Genomic DNA, 21,210 nt, shown 5'->3' on the forward strand with positions numbered 1-21,210 from the left:
ATCTCTGTCTGTCGGCCTGGTCTGTCATCCTGTATGTTAATCCCCTTGCTAAGAGAACCACAGGCCTGTGCTACAAGCAGTGAGGCGTCACCTGACGTGAACTCAGCCGCCCTCCCAGGGCCAACTGCAATCGGACACATGGATTTTATCTTCTCCCATCTTGGGGAGGTCATGCTACAGTCTAGATGTATTCCTTCAGCCCCCACCTCTGCCCAGTGGCTCAGACAACTTAAGTGCTTGCTCCCTCTGTTGCACCATCATGTTGGGTGTCCACTATGGCCATGCCCCATTTTTTACCCATGTCTGCTCCCTGGCTGTGGCTAATCCAGAACACTTGTTGCTGGTGTCCTGGGCACCTTCTCTTGCTCCTTGCAATCTTCCCGGCCTAAGAGCTCTGCTTTCAGAGTGTCACCAAAATCAGACTGGCCCTCTTTCACTCTAACCAAATGCCAGCACCTGGGCTGGCTGCTTTCTCATGCATGACTTCACTTAGAGATGCGTTTGTGACTGGTTAAAGAACCAGTAGCACTAGAAAGAGTGCATCATGTCCCCGCATGACAAAATCAGGGCTAGGGAACAGCAGCTCCCTCAGGGATCCCCACCAAGTCCCAAGTGAAGTCTCTCCTATGCGGAGGCCACTTGCGGGCCCAGCCCACTAAATGCCAAGGTCCCTACTGTGGGTGGCCTCTGATCTGGGACTTCCATCACTGACAACCTCCCCACGTCCTGCTTTCTCCCTCCCTGGCCCACGCCATTAGATATGATACACTATTGGTCTTCTGGGCATCCCTCGGCCCCTTCCCTGGGTTATGAGGTGAGAAAGGCATGTTCCTATGCATTGTCCAGGGGGTCCCCAGAAATACTGTGTCGTGGAGCTGCAGGCGTGGGGGGAGGGGGTGAATGAGTGGGAGGAGGGACAGAGGGGAGGGGAGCAAGTAAATGAATATTGGGAGTGAGAGACCGGGTGAGAGGGAACGGGGGAGGGGGGGTTGAGGGTGGGGGAGGCTGTGATGAGGTGAAAGAGCAAAGGTGAACAAGGAAGGAAAGAAGGAAAGAGAGTGTCAAACAACAAAAAAACAAAAAACCACAGCTCTCACCTCAGAGAGGATAAGAGATAGTTTATTCTGGAGTTAAATATGAATGAACATGGCCTGGGAACATGGATTCCAGTCACTTCAAAGTCCATGTTCCCATGTCCAAGTTTCGTGAAGTGACAGAATTAAGGAAGTCATGAATCAAGGCACTTCTCAAATACACTGATGGAAAACATTAGGTACGCACACAGGTGAAGCAGTTCGTCCCCCATAGGCTCTGGCGTAGGTACTGGGTCCTCTGTTGGTGGCGCTGTTCGGGGAGGTTATGGAACTTTTGGGAAGTGAAGTACATCACTGAGGATGGGCTAAGTCACTCCTGGTCACGGTGTCCTATCACAGCAACAACAAAATAATATGATCAAGTTAAAGTGAATCAGGGTCCCTGCTAGAGACCTTGGATGCTATCTGATGTCCACACTTCACCTTTTGGTTGGTAGAAGTCACCACCCAGCTAGGTTGACACGTTTCAAAAGGTTTTGCCTGCCACAAAGGATGTTCGGCCAGACACAGAGGCGGGCAAGGAATGGCTGTTAAAGAGGCCAAAGACAGCCCATAATAATTGTGATTAGGCTCTTGACCTACAATAGTTCAGCCTTGCAGAAGGCTCAGTTGGAGGTGCAGCCCTTTCCCAGGTGGTCCCAGGCAGGAATGAATGAGCAGCTGGGAAAGGCCAGTTGGGCATGAGTCTTTCAAAGAAGAAGAGGTGTTAGAAGCTAAAACTTGTGTTTCTTTACATTAGAACCGACTTGCCCGAGGCATGGCTGTTAGCATTCTGCTTCAGTCTGCCTCCTTGTGACGTCAGTTGCTAACCTGCCATGGGGGCGTGGCCCTGCCCAGGGCTATATAAAAGAACAGTCCTACCTCGCCCCTTCCTTTTACACTCTGTCTGTCTGTCTGCCTGTCTGTCTGTCTGTCTGTCTGTCTCTCTCTCTCTCTGTCCCCTCCCTCCCTCCCTCTTTCTCTTCCTCCCTCTCTCTGGGATACCCCTCCCCCCTCCTTCTACCCCCATGCTCATTTAATAAACTCCTCCACAACATAATATCTGCTGCCTGGTACCTTATTATACTTGTCTGATATCTGATTATTAAACATAACAGTGGCCACAGCTGGGAGGCCAGAAATGAACCACCAGTGGACTGTAAGAGGAAGAGGTGGGACTCAAACACGGGGTATGGTGGGTTGTTGCCAGATGAACCTACAGCATGGAGGCCTGCAGAGGAGAGATGGCAGCATAGGGAGAGGACAAAACAGTGTGGCAGGACCCAAGCCAGCAGTGTTTGACAGTTGGGACAAAACTGCTTAAGAGGTAAATGACAGCTATATCAGGGGCCAGGAGAGAAGAAAATGTGCTGTAGGCATAGGGTTATTATTCAAATGCGGATTTCTGTACCCGAGCCCCCTCCATATCTGGTTGCAATCCTTGTTCTGAGAATCTCCTGTCTGTGTGAACACTGTTCCCCAATTGTCCTGATATGCCAATAAAGCAGCTTATAGCCCATAGATGAGCAGGGGAGAGAATAGGGCTGGACTTCCTGCCAGCCAGAGGAGGAGGAGTTAGAAGAGAAGTAGGGGATTCAGCCAGGGGCAGAGCTCAGGAGAGAGCAGAAGATAGGGGCTGGAGCAGCGAAGCCACAAAGTACAAGAATCTCTGAGATGTACTGGGAGGAAGCCAGATTATCTTAGAGGGTTACGAATATAGTAACGACTGCTCAGGTGTTGTGCTGTGAAGCTTGTTTAAACAAAAAATAGAATCTCAGTTGTTTGGATGATAGCCGGGTTGAGGGAGACTGAGAAACACAATTTTATAAAGTTAACAATGTGCACCCCTCTGAGCAATGGAGGGAAGGAGACCTCCCGCCAGTAAGACCAGGGTGCTCGCTACCCATTTTCCTGGTTCTGCTTCCCAGGGAGGCAGGGTCACGTAATGAATGACTAGAGTCCCATCATGGCCCCATAGGTGCTGGGGTCCTGTGTCTGGTTGGAAACCCAAGAGGGCAGAGATTTGCAACAACCACAGCTGAGGCAGAGCCATACACCTTCGTGGCCCCACAGCAAGACCTCATGGGAAACTAGTGAGGCCTGAGGACCTCCACCTCTGTCTCCCGGACCTGGACAGATGTTCTCTCCCCAAGGACCCAAGAAAGCCCGCCATAGATATACTCACAAACCCTGCAGAGAGGGAGTGACCTGCACAGCCAGTCAACTTGGTCCAGAGGCCCATCCATGCCTGACCAGAGAAACCAGATGCCTCCTCCAGACTCACAAGGCCTTAACACTGGTCAGTGTATAACCAAAGAGCTAGAGTGTGGCTTGAGAGAGGAGTGCAGTCCCTGGGTTCCATCACACAAGTAAAATATAAGCTGTCAAGTGAGAGACAGGTGTGTTTTCATTTTAAAAGCCCAATATAAAAGCTATACTGATCCATCCCCTCACATCTTCAGAAAGGTTCTTAGAAGTCGCTTTTGCTAAAAGGCTTTGATTCCTCATTTGGTCCCACAAACAGCAGGGCGACAGCCTGGCACCTCTGCTTTTATCTTGTGACTATCACTCTGTGTCAGCTGCTCACCTCTGTGCCCAGGCATACTAATTGCACCTCTCTTCAAATTCGGAGGCAAAGAGAGAGTCAGCGCCCTAAAACTTCATTGGCTTTGAAATCCAGGAATTGCAGAGCCCCATCCCCCCACCCCCACCCCCTGCCAGGCCAACCCTCAGACAGGACAGCCTTCCAGTTGTCCCTGAGGGAGGGGCAGTACCCTAGAGCAAAAGTATTTGTCTTATAGAACCATGTTGGCCCCTTCAACAGATAACACTGCTGCCAGAAGCAGAGCTGAGAGCACACCTTGACCAGGGATGCTGAATGGCGCCCCAACTCTTGAAGCCTCCAAGGCCACTGCTCAGCAGGTTACATGACAAAACAGACCTCAGGGACCCGTTCAGCCTGCTGCGTGCTCAGACGTGCGCCCCCTGGTGGCTGACAGGAAGCTGTGATTATTGGCTCAAATGGAATTATTCATACAAATGAAGGATGGCCCAAGTATGGCCCCCATTGCTGCAAATGTCCCTTTCTCTATCTGTAAGCAGAGATGCATGTGCTGGGACTGGCACTGAGCTTACACGCTCTCAGACCCTGGGCCGGAGCTGTAACGCTGGCTGTGGCTCTAAGCACACCCCTCCTACCCCCGATCCCCCAACCTTCCACCCCCCCACCCCCACTCCTCTACCCGACTTCAGGAGCTGCAACCCTGGGACATATGTAAGCGACCCACCTCTTCTAGGAGCATTGGGTAGGTGTTAAAACACTGTTTAAATTGCTAAGCAGGGATGGTGCTTTGTGCCTTTGATCATAGGTGGATGAAGGAGAATCCTAAATTCGGGACTGTTTTAGGTTACATAGCTAGTTTTGAAGTCACTCTGGGGTACAAGTCGCAATCTAAAAAGAAGCCGTGGTGGTATGGTTTCTCAATTGTTTTTTGTTTTGTTTTGTTTTTCGAGACGGTTTCTCTCCATAGCCTTGGCCGTCCTGGACTCACTTTGTAGACCAGGCTGGCCTGGAACTCACAACGATCCACCTGCCTCTGCCTCCCGAATGCTGGGATTAAAGGTGTGCACCGCCACCACCACCCAGCAATTGTTTGTTTTGTAACATTCAGTGTCACAGACTCGGACTCCAGAATAATGAGGGCTTAAATTATCCAGCCACTCGCTCTTTGCCAGTGTCATAGTTGGAAAACTTCGTAGTTTGGGCCTTCAATTTTAAATGCCTGGTTTTTAACACTGCCTGTGAGTAAACCCTTGAATAAAAAGAACACGTGAAAAATTGGGGGGAAAAAAAGAAAACAAAGAAAAGAAACCTGGTGGTTTGAATAGGAATGGTCTCCATAGACTTGTGGTTTGAATGCTTGGCCCTATTATAGGAGGTGTCAGAGGTTAGCCTTGTTAGAGTGGGTGTGGCTTGTTAGAGTGGGTGTGGCTTGTTAGAGTGGGTGCAGCATTGGCTGAGGAAGCACGATGCTGTGGGGGCCGGCTTTGAGGTCTCCTGTGCTCAAGCTACACTCAGTGTGGCACAGTCTCCTGCTGCTGCCTGCAGATCCAGACGTAGACCTCTCAGCTCCTCCAGCACCGTGTCTGCCTGCACACTGCCGTGTTTCTTGCCATGATGATAATGGACTAAACCTCTAAAGCTGTAAGCCAGCCCCAATTAAATATTTTCCATTAAAAGAGCTTGGTTTGTTTTTGTTTTTTCGAGACAGGGTTTCTCTGTGTATCCTAGGCTGTCCTGGAACTCACTCTGTAGACGAGGCTGGCCTTGAACTCACAGTGATCCGCCTGCCTCTGCATCCTGAGTGCTGGGATTAAAGGCGTGCACCACCACTGCCATGGTCGTGGTGTCTTTTGACAGCAATAAAACCCAAACTCAGACGGAAACCAATCTTATGAAAAATCACTACTGGTTATAAGTTCTTTTCTTTGTTTTCCTATAAATAAAACCTAAAGTTTGTGAGATGGGACCAATGTGTCACCCTAACTAGCTAGTTTGCTTCTGAAGTATGTCTGGCTGCTCTGAACAAAAGAATTGTCAGCTCTACTACCTTCTGCCAGCACCAGCCCATTTGGAACATTCCACAAACTCAAGAAAACTGTGCAAGTATCCTCTCAATTAGGCACATCTGACGGTCCCAGCTCCCGAAGGCACAGCCTTAGCCAGGGCTGTCCTGAGGCTGGGTGAACCCTAGATGACCCTACAGCCCATTTTACCTAAGCCAGAGGAGGAGCACATCCCCTGTAGCCTAGCAGACTGCAGTGACCTGGGCTAAGAGGCAAGGCTGTGATTGGCCCAAATAGCTTCTCTCAGGCTGCTCAGGTTCCTGAGTGGCAGGGACACCCTCCTGTGCTCCCTCCCCTGTTGGTGCAGCACTGGTCCCAGGAAAGTGGCCTGTTCTTGTCTCTGGTCAATGGTGTGGGCTGTACACAGTGAAGACAGAGGCAAGAGCAACATCAGAACCCACATCTCCATAGCCTCTGATTTTGCATGGCTGGCTGGCCCTGTGGGACAGCCATCCCAGGAGAACATCTTACGTGCTCATGACCTCTCTCTGCACCGAGAAGGAAGGACCCCATTGCCTAACTGGCCACGAGGCTGCAGTTTCCTATTTGCAACACTCAGGAGGGGCCCTGCTTCACACTAAAATGAGGAACTGGGCACGTGTGCTGTGTTCAGGGAACTTGTCTCCACTCTGACCCACAGCCTGGCTCCACAGTGAGTGACCAGTGACCCACCTGACTGCTGCTGCATCAGTGACCTGGAGAACACGGACCCCAGGGTGCTGCCAACTCCTTTGCTCTTGTCCCTACTGTCTGAGGAGAAACAGGAGCTTTCTAACTTCAAGTAACATCTGGACAGAAGATAGGCTTGATTTGGTAATCACACATGGGAAGGAATGCACAAAATTTAAAGTTTTTCCTTTACCTTCTGAAGTTAAGTCCACATATCCTGGGCTGTGTGTGGCCTGAGTCCCCATCCTCCCGGTCCCTGTGGTTTCAAAAGTACAAGCTTAAAGATGCAAGAAGTCACATAGCCCAAACACTAACACTAAAATAGATATAAATGCTGATTGTTTCATGGTTCTTCTTGCTGTAGTTTATTGTATATACGTATAATAATATAAATGCATATGTAAAAAAATAATTAAAAATTTTCTTTTAAAAATACAAGTCACTGACACACCCCTGCTTGGCTGGCGCCTCCCACCAGGCAACCCCTGCATAGGCTTCACAAATACCCTGGCTCACCACAGCTGAGCCTTCTCAGATAGCCACAGACTTAAGGTAACCACAGTAGTGACTCAGACCCTGGAAGGGACAGATACAGAGGCAGAGCCAGTGTGACCCAACTGCTCATCTTGTCTTCCCTCTGCTTGTTTTGGGCTCTGGGGCAAACTGCCTTCCACCTTTGCAATGCTCGGCTGGCAACCCTGACTGAGGGCAACCTGTTCCAGCTGGTGGCTTCAGACCTTCCCCCCATATGACCAACACATGAGTGAGGGAGAGGAAAATAATCTAGCAAGTTTTGGAAAAACGACAAAGGCGGGGAGACCTAGAAGGTTGCAGGGAACACGCACAGACTGATGATTGTCCAGGAATGGGGCCAAAGCAAGGGTCTGTGGGGGTGGGGGGTGTGGTCCATAGTCCTGAGGGCATCTAGGGAATAAAACATTCTTCTAAATGTCTTGGTCTCTGTAGCTGAGCCATGAGGTCAAACTTGTTGTGGTTATGTGGCAGGGGTACAAGCCTACTGTTCTCCAAGCCTCTTGGGTCACCCATAGCATCCTAAGAATGCCCAAACCTCCAACCCATAGTCCCCAGCTCCATCCCCCAAAGTCTGCCCTCCCAAGCTACACCCCAACACAGGCTCAGGCCCTCACAGTGAATTCAAGCTTTATTGACACACTCCCCACTTCCTGTCTAGCCCTGTATGTGGAAACAGCTGAAGCAAGCCAGGGCTGGGTGAGAACCAGGAGTGAGCAGGTGGGGTGCTGGGGTAGAGGGGACTAAGTTCAAAGCCTACCATACCCCAGCTTTCCCTGAGTGGTGCTGGCCCCAAATCTTGGGGCTTCCTTGTGCACTGGAGGAGGTGGCTCATCCCAGGAAAGCCCTATGAAGTCCCCAGGAACCCAACTGAGTCCCCTCTGCCCACTGCCCACTGTAATGCCACCAAGCGTGCAAGAGCAACAGTTGCTGCATGCACACACTGCGCATGCTTGTCACCATGGAAGCCCTGGTGCCAGGACTAAGCAGGTGGCAAGGGCTCAGCAGTCCAAGCCAATGGAAACGAGCAAGTCCTCAAGTGCCCGCAGTCGCTGCTGCGCCTCTTCAATGGCGCTGTAGGTCTGGACTGTGCTGGCCACATGGAAGCGGATGTCATCGACCAGCGGAATGGAGTCTGTCTCCTGCCGGGCGGCCACAGCTGCTGCCTCTTCCCGCACTGCCTCCACAAAGTCCTCACGCTCGACCAGCTGCAGAACAGCGGGCTCAGGACAGGCCGGATCCCAGCCCAGGCTGCATCCCGCCCCCTCACGGTGCCCCCTCTCTGCACCCCTGCCCACCTTCTCGATGACCTTGGCCATGTATTCAGTACACTGGTCCTCCAGCCGGGCCAAGCGGAACAGCTTAGCTATGCGCCAAACACCCACCACACTGTCCTCCTCCAGGATCTGGGCCAGGCTGCGGCCACACAGGCGCTTCAGGCCAGGTAGAAGGTACATGTCAGCCACGCTTAGCACATCATAGGCCAACTCAGGGGGTAGCTGTGATACAAGAAAGGACAACACCCAGTGATCACCGAGGGCTCCCAGGGCCTGCAGTGGAAGCTTCAGTGGGAGCACAAATGACTCCCATCTCTGGAGCCCAACCCAGGTCCTTGAGGTGCAAGGGGCAGAAGAAAACCAGTGGGAACAGGGTCCCATGCTTTACCACAGGCAGGTACTTAGGGCTAGAGACCTTCCAGGAAAAACAAGATGGGGTCAGTCATAGACCCGAGCTCTCCACAAGCAGCTATGGGATCCCAGGCAAGTCCCTTCACCTCTCTGTACCTCAGTTCCCTCATCTGTAGAGACACTCACGGCTGCCTTCAAAGGCTGTTAGAAAAGCGAGCTGGAGGTTTCTGTTCTAGCCCACAAGCTTGATTAGGCATGGCTCCTTCAACTGTCAGCGACCACATAGATTTAAGCAGGCGACAGCCAGGCCTTGGCTGAGAAAGATCAGGGGCCCAGCTTCAGCCTGACCTTGGGGCTCAGGGACTGAGCAGAGGAGAAAAAAAAAGAAGAGGGGCTATGTCGCCACACTTTAGGCTGTCACCTTGCTATCTAATTGACCTGTGGTCATTTGGTCACTTGCACAAGACTCAAGGAAAACTCATTTTCCTCCATCATCTTCGGGAAGGGGGGCGGGAGAGTGCAGTGAGACACAGAGCAGGTATGTAACCTGCCTAAAATCACCCAGCTAACAAAGACTTAACTACTATTAGACCATGTTCAGAGGCTGTGCCATGAGGAATGCTCTTGAGGTACAAAGCTTCTTCAGAGGGAAAGCTTGTGACTCAGGATGACAGACTCAAGCACAGAGTGAGTGGCAGGCCGTGACAAAGGAAATGAGGAAGTGGACAGAAGAGATAGCCGAGCCTAATACAGAAAGGGTAGGCTGATGGGAGCTGGGGGCCAAGACTGGGGTCAACAGAAGTACAGGTACACACATTCCTGTGGCTCCGTCTCAGCTGTAGCAGACACTCAGGGTGCGGGGGGAAAGGGGGGAGAGTCACAGCCTGAAGGTCAGGGCCACCACTTCTACACAGACCATTCCTGGAGCTCAGCACGCCCAGTTGGACAGCCCTGAAGACACCATGTGGCCTACCAGGCCTAACACATTACCTTCTGAGGAAAAGCCTGCAGGGATGCCCTGGAAAACCCAGACAGAGGCACACCTGGGTCCCCAACAAGCCACCTGACCCCTTCAGACCTAATGGAAAATACTTCTACATGCTGTCCTGCTGACCTTTGACACCCACAGGCCCGAGTCAGGAACTCTAGGACAGCTAAGAGCAAGAATTGACCCTAGAGCCCAGAATCCCAAGGACTGCGACAAGCCCAGGGGTCCTCCACTGGGTGCCACACCTCGGTATGGTCACTGTACACGTAGTACAGCACGTGAGTGAAGATATCCGGGGAGATGTCATGCAGGGTGACAACTGGGGGGTCCCCAGAGGCTGCAGGCTCCTCGCTCTCCCGAAAGTGGTCATCCAGCAGGGCTCGGAAGTAGTCGCTGCGGCCACAGAAGAAAGCCTGAGAGAAGCAAGTTCACAACGTACCAGGCTGGAATCGGCCCCCGTGGAGCTACCCCATGCCATGAACAAGGAGGGACAGGTGTAGGACAGGCACCTTGTGGCAGAGGAAACTGGAGTCGGCCACTCGGAAGCAGATGTCAGGGCAGCTGCTGAAGCCATCAGGACACGGGAAGGGCAGCTCTCCTAGGTCACCCTGCCATAGGAAAGGTACCCTTCAGAGCAAAGCTGTTCATGAAAGGGAAGCAACTTCCTAGGTTGGCCTAGGAGAGCCCAGCCCCGTGAAGCCTGCCCTTCCGAACCCCATCCCTAGACACCCCTCCTGCCCACCAGGATGGTGATGCCCTTTTAGTACCCGCAGCTCAGGTGGCAGGGCACAGTCAGCCAGCAGTGCCATATCCTCCCGTAACCGGGGATCTGCCGGAGGGGGCTCAATTGTCAACACCTTCACACACGTGCCAGGCTTGGAGGCCACTGCAGGAAGAGGACAGCAGGGATTCAGAGGGCTGGACCAGCGCTGCAGGCCGTAACCCAAGTCCTTGAACGGAGACCCTGTACCTACCGAATTCAGACACCTTCTCGCACTTGGCCTCCAGGTCGTCAAGCAGGTCCCACAGTTGGCACTGCTTGGCCAAGCGCTCACAGTCACTCACATGCTCCACACCGATATCCAGGCGGCCTGGGGATATGGGGGGTGGGGTGGGGGAAGAGTGCAGGGGGCTGGGTCAGGACCTAAGAGTGATTCCTACTCGATACCCTGGTTTGCTCATCCAGAAAGCCCTAAGCCCTGATCAATTTGTGGATGGAACCTTTTCTCTCCAAGCAAGTAAGTCAGTACACAGCGCCCAAGTCGATAGGCTTGCATGCTGAGCACCCCCTCCTCCCCAACGGTGAGTGTCTTAGAAGTGGCACATCAGCTCTGGGCCACCCTGGGTGTGCTGCTGTCCTGGCCAAGGAGTCAGTCACCTGTGTACAGGTACTGCAGTAGAGCCCCAAAGGCCACCGGGTTGATCTGCGGGCAGAGCAGAGAGGAAAGATCAGAGGCCGCCACCCAGCATGGGCTAACTTTTCCCCCAGAAGTCAGCACTCTGCCAGAGTAGTCGGACGCACCAGTGGGTGCCTCAGAACCACGACACTCTTGCCCTTCCACTTGGTGTCCAGCATGTTGGCGAAGTAAGTGCTGCGAGCACCAAGGATGCAGCGATGGGCCCGGAAAGGCTTTCCGTGTACCACGAAGACCACGTCGCTGTGGATGCCCTGTTCCAGAAGCCTGGGGAAAGCCAGAAAGGGCTACATCACCCAGGTAACCGCTGGTGCATCAGGACCACTCAACACAACCGCCCACCAGAACCCATTGAGAGTGCAAAACAACCGCGCCCCCCCCCCCAAGCTGCAAGCTCACCGCTGCAGGAAATCGTCATAGTAATCTCGCCTCCTGCAGGATGCAGTGACCTGTTTGTAGTCTCTCAGTGCGCGGCGAATGGGGTCGCTCAGTGCCCCATAGAGACAACGTTCTCCATCGAAGGTGTTGGCCTCACAGCGGGCTCCTACGAAGCAATGCGCACCAGTCAGGATCAAGGGGACACCTAAATCTGGGGAGATCCCAGGCCTCCCCTCCTTCCCAGCTCCCACATGTAGAGCCCAGACGTGTTAGAGGCCCTTCCTTCCGAAGGTGGCCCAGGCAACCCTTGGGTCCCTGTGAAGACCAAGAGCACACAATCCAAGCACTTAGTGTTAGTATTTTGTTTTAGTCTGTCTACCTGTGATGTCATCATTTACCTGGCAGAGGGGCGTGGCCCTGCCCAGGGCCGTTTATAAGACAGGCACTCCACATAGCTCTTTCTACTCTCACTCTTTATCTCTACTTTCTCTCTCTCTGGGGTACCCCGTCCCCCCTTCCCTCCCCCCCATGCTCATTTAATAAACTCCATATAACATAATATCTGCTACCTTGTATTCTATCATTACTTTAATTTTTATATGTAACACTTAGATGTAGGCATATTCACGAGTCCCTATGGAACTATATGCAGCTGAGAGCAGACTGGACGGCTGGCCCTGTATATAGCCATCGTGATGACCGGCAGATCCTTGTCCCAACGGAGCCTACACTAGTGCTGCTAGCACACTGCACATGAGCACCTTATTATGTTTCAGCCGCCATTATTATAGAACAGGGCCAAGGGTGACATGACAACAATGACGCTACATGGGCCGGCTGTGAAAGCCCGTGCAGTGGCTAAGAACAGAGACTTGAATGAAGTGAGAAGTTCACAGATCTGAACAGAAACTCCAGCCTAAGCAGAAGGTACTGCGACTGAGGTAGGAGATGGCTCCGTCTAGTGGGGCACTAAGGGACTGGTGTTGATGGGATGCAGCCATCAGGGGAAGCAATGGCCAGAGGAGGAAAGAGTGTGTCTCACAGTGTAGCCCTGACTAGGTTTTGAACTTGAGACAAACACCCTGCCTCTACTTTCCTCTCTCTCAGTAACTGAATTACAGGTGTGAGCCACCGTGCCCAAGTGCTTTTATGCCAAACACGCCTCCCATCACCTTTGCTGTGCAAAGATCCTCCTTCCTGCAATATACAGGTCAGACTATAGGTCGGGCAAGAGAGTCAGCTTAGCAGACCAATGGTGGTATAGTCTAAAGACAGCCCAGAACTGGCCCGGGTGTCAAGAGTGACAGAGAGTTGGAGAATGCCATTTGTTGATTTGGCGGGGGGGGGGGGGGGGTAATGAGAAATCAAGGGTACATGCGAATGTGTGGCAAGGTCTCAGGGCTTACAGAGTCAGACCCTGACCCTCTCTCACCGTTAGCCAACAGGTAGCGCACCAACTCCTCATGCCCACAGAGGCAGGCATAGTACCTAGGAAAAGGGGGCCGCTGTCAGTAGGGCAGGCCCACCCTGCCCACCCAGCTACCCAGCCACTCACACTCACAGAGGGGTGCTGTCCCACTTATCCCGCACGTTCACCTCCACGTCTCGTTGCTCCAGCAGGTACCTGGGCAGGAAGGTCAGAGCCTGGGTCAGAACTGCTTCTGACCTGGGAGAGGGGACCAGGAAGAGGAAGGCAGTCATCTCTCTCTAGGCGAGGGACGCCTCTGAGAAGGGCAGGGCCTACAACCGCACAGGCCTGCAAGGGTCAGGAACTCTATATTGGGTGGTGGCTTCGGGGACAGAGGCCCAAGCCTCAGGTTCAGAAGGCTGAAAATTTGGTCTTATAATATTGGGGGATGGGGTCGGCCCCTACTTCTGCAGGAAAGCCAGGGAAGAGCTGATGCAGGCACTCTGGGGTTGGAGAGCAGCAGACAGGGATAGATCTATGGAAGAAGTGGAAAGAACAATTGATAAGATGCTGGTGAGAGAAGGCCACGCGCCAGGAAGCCATCACTGGGACTTGGTAGCTGAAGAAGGCTACCAAGGCAAGACCTGGGCTCTCAGAGTTGCAGTTAAGGAAGGGATCATTAACTGTGAGGTAGCATCTGGTGTTGGGGATACGCCTAAGGAGAGCTTGGGAGACAGCTGCAGCCTGGACTCTTCTGATGAGGAGCAGGGGATTTGGAAGGAAGGGCCTTGGGAGAAAGAAGTCTGTCAAAGAAGAGTGAGGGCCGGGATCCGTTCTCCTCCTTGCCTGCCCACGGAGACCAAGATCTCGGCGCCAGGCCTATACTGGCTGCATCAGGAGCTCCTGCGTCTCTTGGAGCCTCCGTGACGGGGAGAGTCCTCTCCCTGCACTGAGTTAGGTAAGGGACCTGGAGCCCGATCTCTCCGGGCTTGGTCAGCTTCGGGATCCCCACAAGCGCCGGTCCCGCACACCCGTGCCCAATAAGCCCTGCGAACACCTGCCCGCCTCCTGCACTGCAGGTCCTCACCGCACACGGCCCACGTCCCCCTTCCTGCAGCTGGCAAACAGGTCACTGGTGTCCATGGCGAAGGAGGCTGGACCCCCGGCCGAGCGATCTCGGGAGATGTCAGTGTCCGGGCGGATGTAAACATTCACTGTCCCGCCCCTCGCAGCACCGCCCAGCAATGTCCGCCTGAGTCTCCGCAGCGGCGCCTGGCGTCCGGAGGACCGCGAACCCTACCTCCGCATCCCGGAGACCGCTCAGCAAGGCCCCACCCATTAGCTTTAACCACGCCCACTTACCCTCTAGGGGCGGGAGGGGTCCTCTAGTCTGGACCACGCCCCATTCGCCCAGAGGATAACTACCAAGGCCCCGCCCCCCCAAGAGCCTCACCCGAAGGGCAGTCCGCTACAGGCCCCGCCCACCAGGGGGGTCTTTTTTTCTGCACATCCGGCCGGGACGCCACCTAGGACAGTCAACCCCTCACCCTCAGACTCCGCCCACACGCCGCCAACCACGCCCACAAACAGGCGAATTCCCAGCCCATCGATCTTGGCCCCGCCCCACCTACTCCTCCAGACCCCTCCCATCCCCTCCCTCCCAGAGTGAAGCAAGAAAACAGGCGTGGAGGCGGAGCGGCCCGCGCGTCTTGGCGGCTTTAATGGAGTCCCGGCGCGGGGAACGCGCCGCCCTCGGGCAGCGCTCGGGGCCGGGCGGGGCGGGGTGGGAGCTGCGCCGCGGTCGCCTGCTGCGTTGGGGAAGCGTAGTGGCCCCGCGCGGAGGGCCGGGAGGGGCGCGGGGCCGTGGCGTCGGGCAGTTCCGCGTGGCCCGGCGTTCACAGGTGCGTGTCTTCCTCGAACATGTCCGAGTCCTCAGGGTCACGTTTGCTGCCCATCAGCGCGCTCCAGCTGTTCGGGCCGTTGATGGCTCCACCGCCGTTGAGGCTGGGCTGCTTCTCCTGCATCTCCGACTGGCTGTCGCTGGCCACGTCCAGCGTGGGGTTGTCGTGGCAGCCGTTCTCTACGAAGCGCAGCTCCTCCCCGTGCGACTGCGGCAGTGGGAGAGAACGCTGGGTGCACGTGGTGGTTGACCACGCCAAGTCCCCAGAGTGTTCCGTGGGGGACCAGGAGACAAATGCCTGCAACTCAGACCTTAATCTTCTGCACTATATATCCTGTGACCTCCCTGGTGTCACCTGATCCCTCCAACAGCCCATTTTATATATGAGACTCCCCGAAACTCAGAACACATGAGCTGGGCGGGATGACCAGGGCCCGTCCCACTTGTGCAGGTTGCAAGATCCTTTGGCTCCTGGATGTGCAGCTGCCCTCACGCCCTACAGCGCGGGGCACTTAGTGGTCAGGGGGAGCTGAAGAAGAGGAGGGACTCCCTTAATGAGACCAACACCCTTCACCGTGTACCTCCTAGCAGGCACAGTACCAGGCTCAGAGACAGGCGGCCCCAGAGTGGCACTGAGCACAACTGGGTTCCCACAGGTCACCAGGTGAAGCTGCTGAGTGGCACTGGCGGGTAGACTGGCCACATTCTGCCCTTCCCAAGCCCCACCTGGCCTACTCACCACGTGTTTCAGCTTGGGCAGCCGACGCTGCCAGCAATTGTATAGTAGGCCAAGCACAATGATGATGAAGCAGATGACACCAATGATCACCAGCACCACAAAGAGTGTCCCGTAGTCACTGCGCACCTGGGTGGCCCGTGCCTGGCAGCTGCTGGTGGTGGAGTAGTTCTGGATGCCAATCTGAGGGTTGGGGGATGAGACCAGGCCTCAGGAAAGCTCCGAGAGCTACTAGCATTACAGGGCTGAGTTGGAGCCCCTGACAGCCCTGGGACCGGGACCCATGCTGAGGGCCATACTAGTCTGTCCCTATTGGTTCATCTAAGAACAGCCCCAAGCCTCTCCCAGTGGCCGCATTCTCAGTCTGCTTCCATCCTCACGGTGATTCCTGCCCCAACCCAACTCAGAATGCACCAGCCCTGGCCCTGCCCAGCACTGAGATGACAGCCATGGCCCAAATAAATGAGGCCCCACACCTATCCTCAGTAAGTACACAAAGCAACAAGGCATCCGGGAGACTCTCAAGTCCACTACACAAAGTCAGAGCCCTGAAGCATAGCTTCCGACTTAGGGGTAGCCGATGTCATTCTGGCCTGGCAGCCTGGCATCACTGGGAGCCCTGTGGGGATGCCAACTGCAGCCCACTACTGAGGTGCCTGGGCGCCCTTTCCCAGTGGTAAAATCTGGGAGGTCTGGGCCTCTCCCAGTGGGAAAGCTCCCTACAAACCAGCTTCAGGTGAGACCAGGGGAGGTTAAGGTTTATCACTCCTGAGTAGAGGCTGAGCTTTGGCTCTTCCTGCACCATGTGAAAGCCTTGCAGATTTCCACTGTCCATCTGTGCTCCTGAGCCCAGAGGCGTTTTGTTTTGTGTGTGTGTGTGTGTGGGTTTGTTTTTTCAAGACAGGGTCTCTCTGTGTGGCCTTGGCTGTCCTAGACGCCGTTCCCTTTGTAAACCAGGCTGGCCTCGAACTTGGAGCGATCCGCCTGCCTCTGCCTCCTAGGTGCCCAGAGCTTCAGGCAGATGAGCTCTGGTAGTCATCCAGGCAGCACAGCGGCTTTGTCCCTTGCTACCTGGGTGATCTCAGGCCAGGCCCCTGACCTTTCTGGGCTTCCACTCTCACCTCATTTAACCCTTACAACCCCATGGAGCAGAAGAGGGAACAAAGGGAGAATCCAGTGTGGTCCAGCCCTTGTAAACATTCGATGTATCTACTTTGCATTGTGACATCCTGGGTGCTGTCAAGCCCTGCAGAGTCCCTCCGAAGGGAAGACTGAACGGGTCATGGGTGAGGGAGAGCAAGCAGAGGCAGGGGTGAGGATCTGGGAGTCTCAGTATCTGGACCTCCAGCATCTATGTTTTGTAGCCCAGCAGGAGGCAGAAGACCACACCTGATAGGGGAGGCGGGGCACCTCTAACAATGGAGGACTGTTTCCCACCTCCTGACATCCTCCCATACCTCAAGTTACCCTGAAGGGGCACTGGCAGGGGCAGGGACTGCTTATTCCCCCTCCACCAGGTTTTTCATGATTCTTCAGACACCCTCCTACTTAACCCCCTTTTCTATGGCTTTTCTTCCACCACGGCCTGGGGCCATGTTGGTTGCCCAGTTGGTTGTCTGCACACACTCTTTGTAAGTCTGGGGATGGCTAGGGCCCTGAAGCACACCCCTGTCTTGGAGGAGGCGGTGAATTCTTCCAGCACTCTTGAGCATCGAGGATGGGAGGAAGAGGATGCTACGGTGGCTGTCAGGTCAAGTCCCTGCACACTTACCTCCTCCAGACTCCTGCGGATGCCACTGAGCATGGAAAGGACATCTTGAGTGGGTACCACCCCTGGAGGAGAAATGCCATCGTCACCACAGCTCCCCTGAGGGGTCTCCACACCACCCAACCCCTCTCCCAGGGCAGCCTGCCCGAGCCTTCTCTGTTGCACTTCTGGTTCTAACCACAGAGCCTCAGGCCCCATGTATGTCCTGGGCTGACCTGCTTCCCACTGAGTTGACTCACTGGGACACCATATGTCAGATGTGATGCTAGAAGGCACCTCTGCAGCCCAAGGGTCCCCCTCTCATAGTGTATGATGCCCATACCTGCCTCCTCTTGACCAGGTCCCAGGTATCGCTCCACCCAGAATCCTACACTAGCATGCTGCTGTAGGTCTTCTAGCTTTACAGCCCTAACCATTCTTTCTTGAGCCCCGAGTATGGGCCTGTGGTGGGACACCTCCCCCATCTCCTGCTCACCCTGCTCGCCCACAAGTGTCATCAGAAGGTGCTGCTCTTTCTCACTAGGCTTGCTCAGGGAGATGTGCCAGTCTCCACGGTGGCCATTGCGGTGGCGTGGCAGTACCTCCTCCACCAGGGCTAGGAGCTGCAGTCCCCGGTGCCGCCGAAACACTTCCTAGAGGTTCAGAGGAGCCAAGCTCAAGGATGGGTGGTAGCCTGACCCCATCTGCCCTCACCCCAGCTCCCAACGGCCTATATATGCTCCTCCGTCTAGCCTGGTTGGCTCTGGGACCATTTGAGAGCAGGGCACACACAGATACAGTTGGTTGGTTCACTTCCCTCTGCAGGCCCCATGGTGAAGGTGTGAGCCTGCCCCAGAGCCACTCAGGTAGAGGGGACATGAATCTTTCCACTGATAATGACAAACCCTTAACTGGGGTTTGCAGTGTCCAGGCCTATGGAGACACTGCCCACGATGCCCACAGCAAGTGTACAGTGCTGGGAAGACACAGCACTAAGTCCCCACAGCCACCAGAAAGCAGGAAGGCCAAAAACAGCGGGTTTCTCTGCTGGTCATTCACCATGTGGCTGCCACTGAGCCTTGAGAAAGCGATGGGAATGCTTTTACAAGAGGGACTTGAAAAACCAATAAAGATGGCTTCTTTGCCCTCAGACTCTCTAACTTATTGTTCAGACGATCGTGTCAAATATAATTACAAAACAAACCCAGCCCTCCACAGGAACTCAGTGTGGCAGGTCTGGAGGCCAGGCTGCCGCCAGCAGGCTCATGCCGGCTATTTGTGAGAGGCCCTCCTTTGGTTCCCAGACCTCTTCATCAACTTCTCCCTCTTGTATATGAAAAACCTCTTGCTTCCAAGAGTCCCGGTTAGACCCCTCTCTCAGCTCTGCAGGGTGTTGTGGGAACTGGGGCTGTCAGAGGCCATAGGCATGCCAACAGGGCAGCCTGAATGCCATGCCCAATGGCTTCCTTGTGATATCTGAGGCAGAGATGAACCTGCTGCTCTTGTTGGGCTGCTGCCTAGGATAAGGACCTATCCATCCCTTGGTTGTCATGCCAACCTGAAGTCTACCAGGCTGACTTCCATGCTGGGCTCGTTCCTTGTTACCATAGCAAATGCCAGGTGCAGCTCAAGTCTAGACATTCCAGCTTCCTGGTCACAGTTCTGCCCCACCACAGGCAAGTCTCAGGGTCAAGTGGTCAGTGTTATTACTAATGTGGGAGGGTAGGACAAACTTCTACCGGCCTATGCTGGGACTCGGCAGCCCACAGTTGCTGTGCCACATGTGTGCCGCCCTTTACCGCGTACTGAAGTCTATGAGACTGAGAGTTAGCTGGGGAGGGAAAGGCCCTTGCACTTGGAACTAAGAGCACCAGGGTCCAAAGGCTATCATATTTAGCTCTGACCTTTGGCAACATTCTGAGCCTCAGTTTCCCCATCTGAGATGTGGGCTACCTAACATCATGGAACCAGTGGCAGATTCTGGGATGGTAGCTGTTCCTCTGGGTCAGCCCTGCTGGGAATACAGCCCTCTGCCCTAAAGGTGGTCCTCCCTGGCAACCACCCAGCATTCTCTGTTCCCAGTACTTCTTGTGCCAGGATTGGATTGGATCCTTCATCTCTAGAGCAAAGATTCTCCTGGCTTCTAGAACTCCAAGACCAGCTTGGCATTCACCGCCTCACCACTCTGCATCTGTGCCTGCTGGCATCTGCTGGCTCCCGTCCTGTCTCCGATGTCTTAGGCAGAAAACAGGAGAAGCTGACTAGCCTGCCCCACTCTTCCAGATCAAGTGCAAAATTCTAAAACTGTAGCTGCATCTTGGAAAACTGTCTCTGAGGGGCAAGCAGGCACATTCCTCCCTGTTCTTTTTTTTTTCCCCTGGAGACAAGGGCTCTGTGTGCCCCACTACTTTTGACCCACATTGACCCATTCTCTTCACAGGCTATAACAGACAGGAAAGGATGGAGAAAGAGGTGTGTTCCTACAGTGCTTCGTAATGGATACACCAACAGCAAACTATCTCCCTGCCTGGAGAAGAGGGGGACATCTTCCCTTTTCTGTTTTCTTTTGTAACCACCACCGCCGCCACCACCCCCATGTTGGGGATGAACAAAGGGTTTTGAGTGTGCTGAGCAGCACCACAGAGCCACACCCCCGCCCTGGGAGTTCATGTTTTCAAGAATAAAGCAGAGTGCCTCCGACCATGAAGATATCCAGCACAACTGTGTCCTGCACCACAGAGTTAATGAGCACTGGTGTCCATGCAAACACACCTATTATATGGAGACCCCCAACTTCTGCCCCGCCGTGAGCCCCAGAACACTGACGACAGCTCCTCATACTTCTAGTAGGGCAGAATAGTCACCGCAGGAGGAAGGACCTAATGTCACTGACATCAGGCACTTCCAAATGAAATAGCCCAAGCCAGGCCACCAGACCAGGAGCCACAGTCTAGGCTAGCCTTAACTGTCACCCTAGAGCATCCGAGGGGAGGAGCCTCAGTTGGTGAATTGCCTAGATCAGGTTGGTGTAAAAGTAACATTTAGTCTCCTGGCTCAGTTGTTATCTGGGGGGCTAACTGCCTCCATCTGCTGTCCTAGGCCTAGTCCTGGAAGCTTCTAGCCTCCGTACAATCTAATCTAGGCCTAGAATGTTTTCAGCCTCTAAGACTTACTGCTTAATGAGCTGACCCTTACTTGTTCTTTCTGAGATCTGAGCTGGCAGATTCAACTCAGCTGTTCTGGCTCAAACACCTCTCCCAGCTGACTTATTTATTAATCTGGCTTCTCTCTCAGCTCAGAATCGTTCTGCTTGGCCTCAAACTAACTCAGCAATCTGCTCTAATCTTCTGGCTTTTTCTCATTTCTGGCTCATTCTGTCTTCACCTGAGTTCTCCTTCTCTCTCTTCCTGTCCTGGTAAAGCTGCCTCCTCTCTCTGTAAAGCTGCTTCTTAAATATCTTCCCTTTCCTCTCTCTTCTTGTGAGAGCTGGGCGTATCCTATTCTGTCAATCTTTTCTATTTCCTCACCTGGTCTGCCACTCAATTAGACATCACTTTCAAACATAGGTGCTTCTTTCTGCAAACTAACTTTACCTTTGTTTGGGATTAAAGGTGTGTATCATCATGCCTGGGCCTAAGTTTTTCTTTACCTGATATTTGCTCTATACCAGGCTAGGCTTGAACTCAGATCTGTTTGCCTCTGTCTCCTGGATTAAAGGTGTGTCTGTATTCCAGCCAGGCCACACAGACCTAAAAGATCTTTGGTGTGATGTCTTGTCAGCCGGATCACACATATCTAAGTCTTTGGATGTGATCTCTTGCCAGAACAGCCATGTTCTAAATTAACATTCTTCTACAGGTTGGTCTGTAGACATGCCTGTGAGGGACTGTCTTATTAATGGATGCAGGAGGGCCCAGCCACTGTGGGCTGCACCTTTCCCTGGGCAGATGGTCCTGAGCTATATAAAAAAGCTAAGCATGAGGCTGAGGGCAGGCTGACCAGCAGGCAGTGTTCCTTCATGGGTTCTGTTTTAGTTCATCCCCCCAGTGACAGACAGTGACCTGGAAGTGTAAGCCAAATGGCCTTTCTTCCTCAAGTTGATTGTTGTCAG

At 53.8% G+C, this 21,210-nt stretch overlaps 2 protein-coding genes across 7 annotated transcripts in view; both read right to left on the reverse strand.

The window, feature by feature from the left end:
- Nucleotides 1-7,780: 7,780 nt before the first annotated feature.
- Abtb1 (ankyrin repeat and BTB domain containing 1) lies at nt 7,781-13,964 on the reverse strand. 6 transcript variants are annotated; one of them, XM_051154886.1, is made up of 12 exons: nt 13,804-13,964; nt 12,905-12,932; nt 12,741-12,796; nt 11,330-11,474; nt 11,038-11,197; nt 10,894-10,939; nt 10,490-10,606; nt 10,283-10,401; nt 10,025-10,123; nt 9,761-9,928; nt 8,198-8,398; nt 7,781-8,107 (listed from the first exon to the last, which is right to left on the reverse strand). In XM_051154886.1, the coding sequence occupies exons 1-12, from the start codon at nt 13,925-13,927 to the stop codon at nt 7,901-7,903; spliced, it is 1,470 nt and encodes a 489-aa protein (XP_051010843.1). In that variant the 5' UTR covers nt 13,928-13,964; the 3' UTR covers nt 7,781-7,900. The 6 variants fall into 6 exon arrangements, with proteins under 6 accessions (XP_051010843.1, XP_051010844.1, XP_051010842.1 ...); XM_051154887.1 differs by having other exon boundaries at nt 12,870-12,932; nt 13,804-13,962; XM_051154885.1 differs by having other exon boundaries at nt 13,774-13,942.
- Nucleotides 13,965-14,487: 523 nt separating this feature from the next.
- The window catches only part of Podxl2 (podocalyxin like 2), a 31,087-nt gene continuing 24,364 nt past the window's right edge, over nt 14,488-21,210 (reverse strand). Inside the window, exons 5-8 of the mRNA XM_051154891.1 lie at nt 17,596-17,752; nt 17,124-17,185; nt 15,356-15,535; nt 14,488-14,824 (exon numbers count right to left, since the gene is read on the reverse strand). Of these exons, the coding sequence (XP_051010848.1) occupies nt 14,612-14,824; nt 15,356-15,535; nt 17,124-17,185; nt 17,596-17,752 (612 nt within the window). The 3' untranslated portion in view covers nt 14,488-14,611. The remainder of the gene's footprint in view (nt 14,825-15,355; nt 15,536-17,123; nt 17,186-17,595; nt 17,753-21,210) is intronic.

Source organism: Acomys russatus, chromosome 13 (genome assembly GCF_903995435.1).
Source record: "Acomys russatus chromosome 13, mAcoRus1.1, whole genome shotgun sequence".
NCBI lineage: Eukaryota > Metazoa > Chordata > Mammalia > Rodentia > Muridae > Acomys > Acomys russatus.

Bases quoted from the DNA above. Each gene is read 5' to 3' on its own strand.
- Abtb1 (XM_051154885.1), bottom strand. From the start codon at position 13,927: ATGTTTACATCCGCCCGGACACTGACATCTCCCGAGATCGCTCGGCCG. The intron at 12,797-12,904 runs GTGAACGTGCGG...CCCTTTTCCTAG, and splicing joins TGGAGCAACGAGACGTGGAG to GTACTATGCCTGCCTCTGTG. The intron at 10,402-10,489 runs GTAGGTACAGGG...CTCTTCCTGCAG, and splicing joins CGAGAAGGTGTCTGAATTCG to TGGCCTCCAAGCCTGGCACG.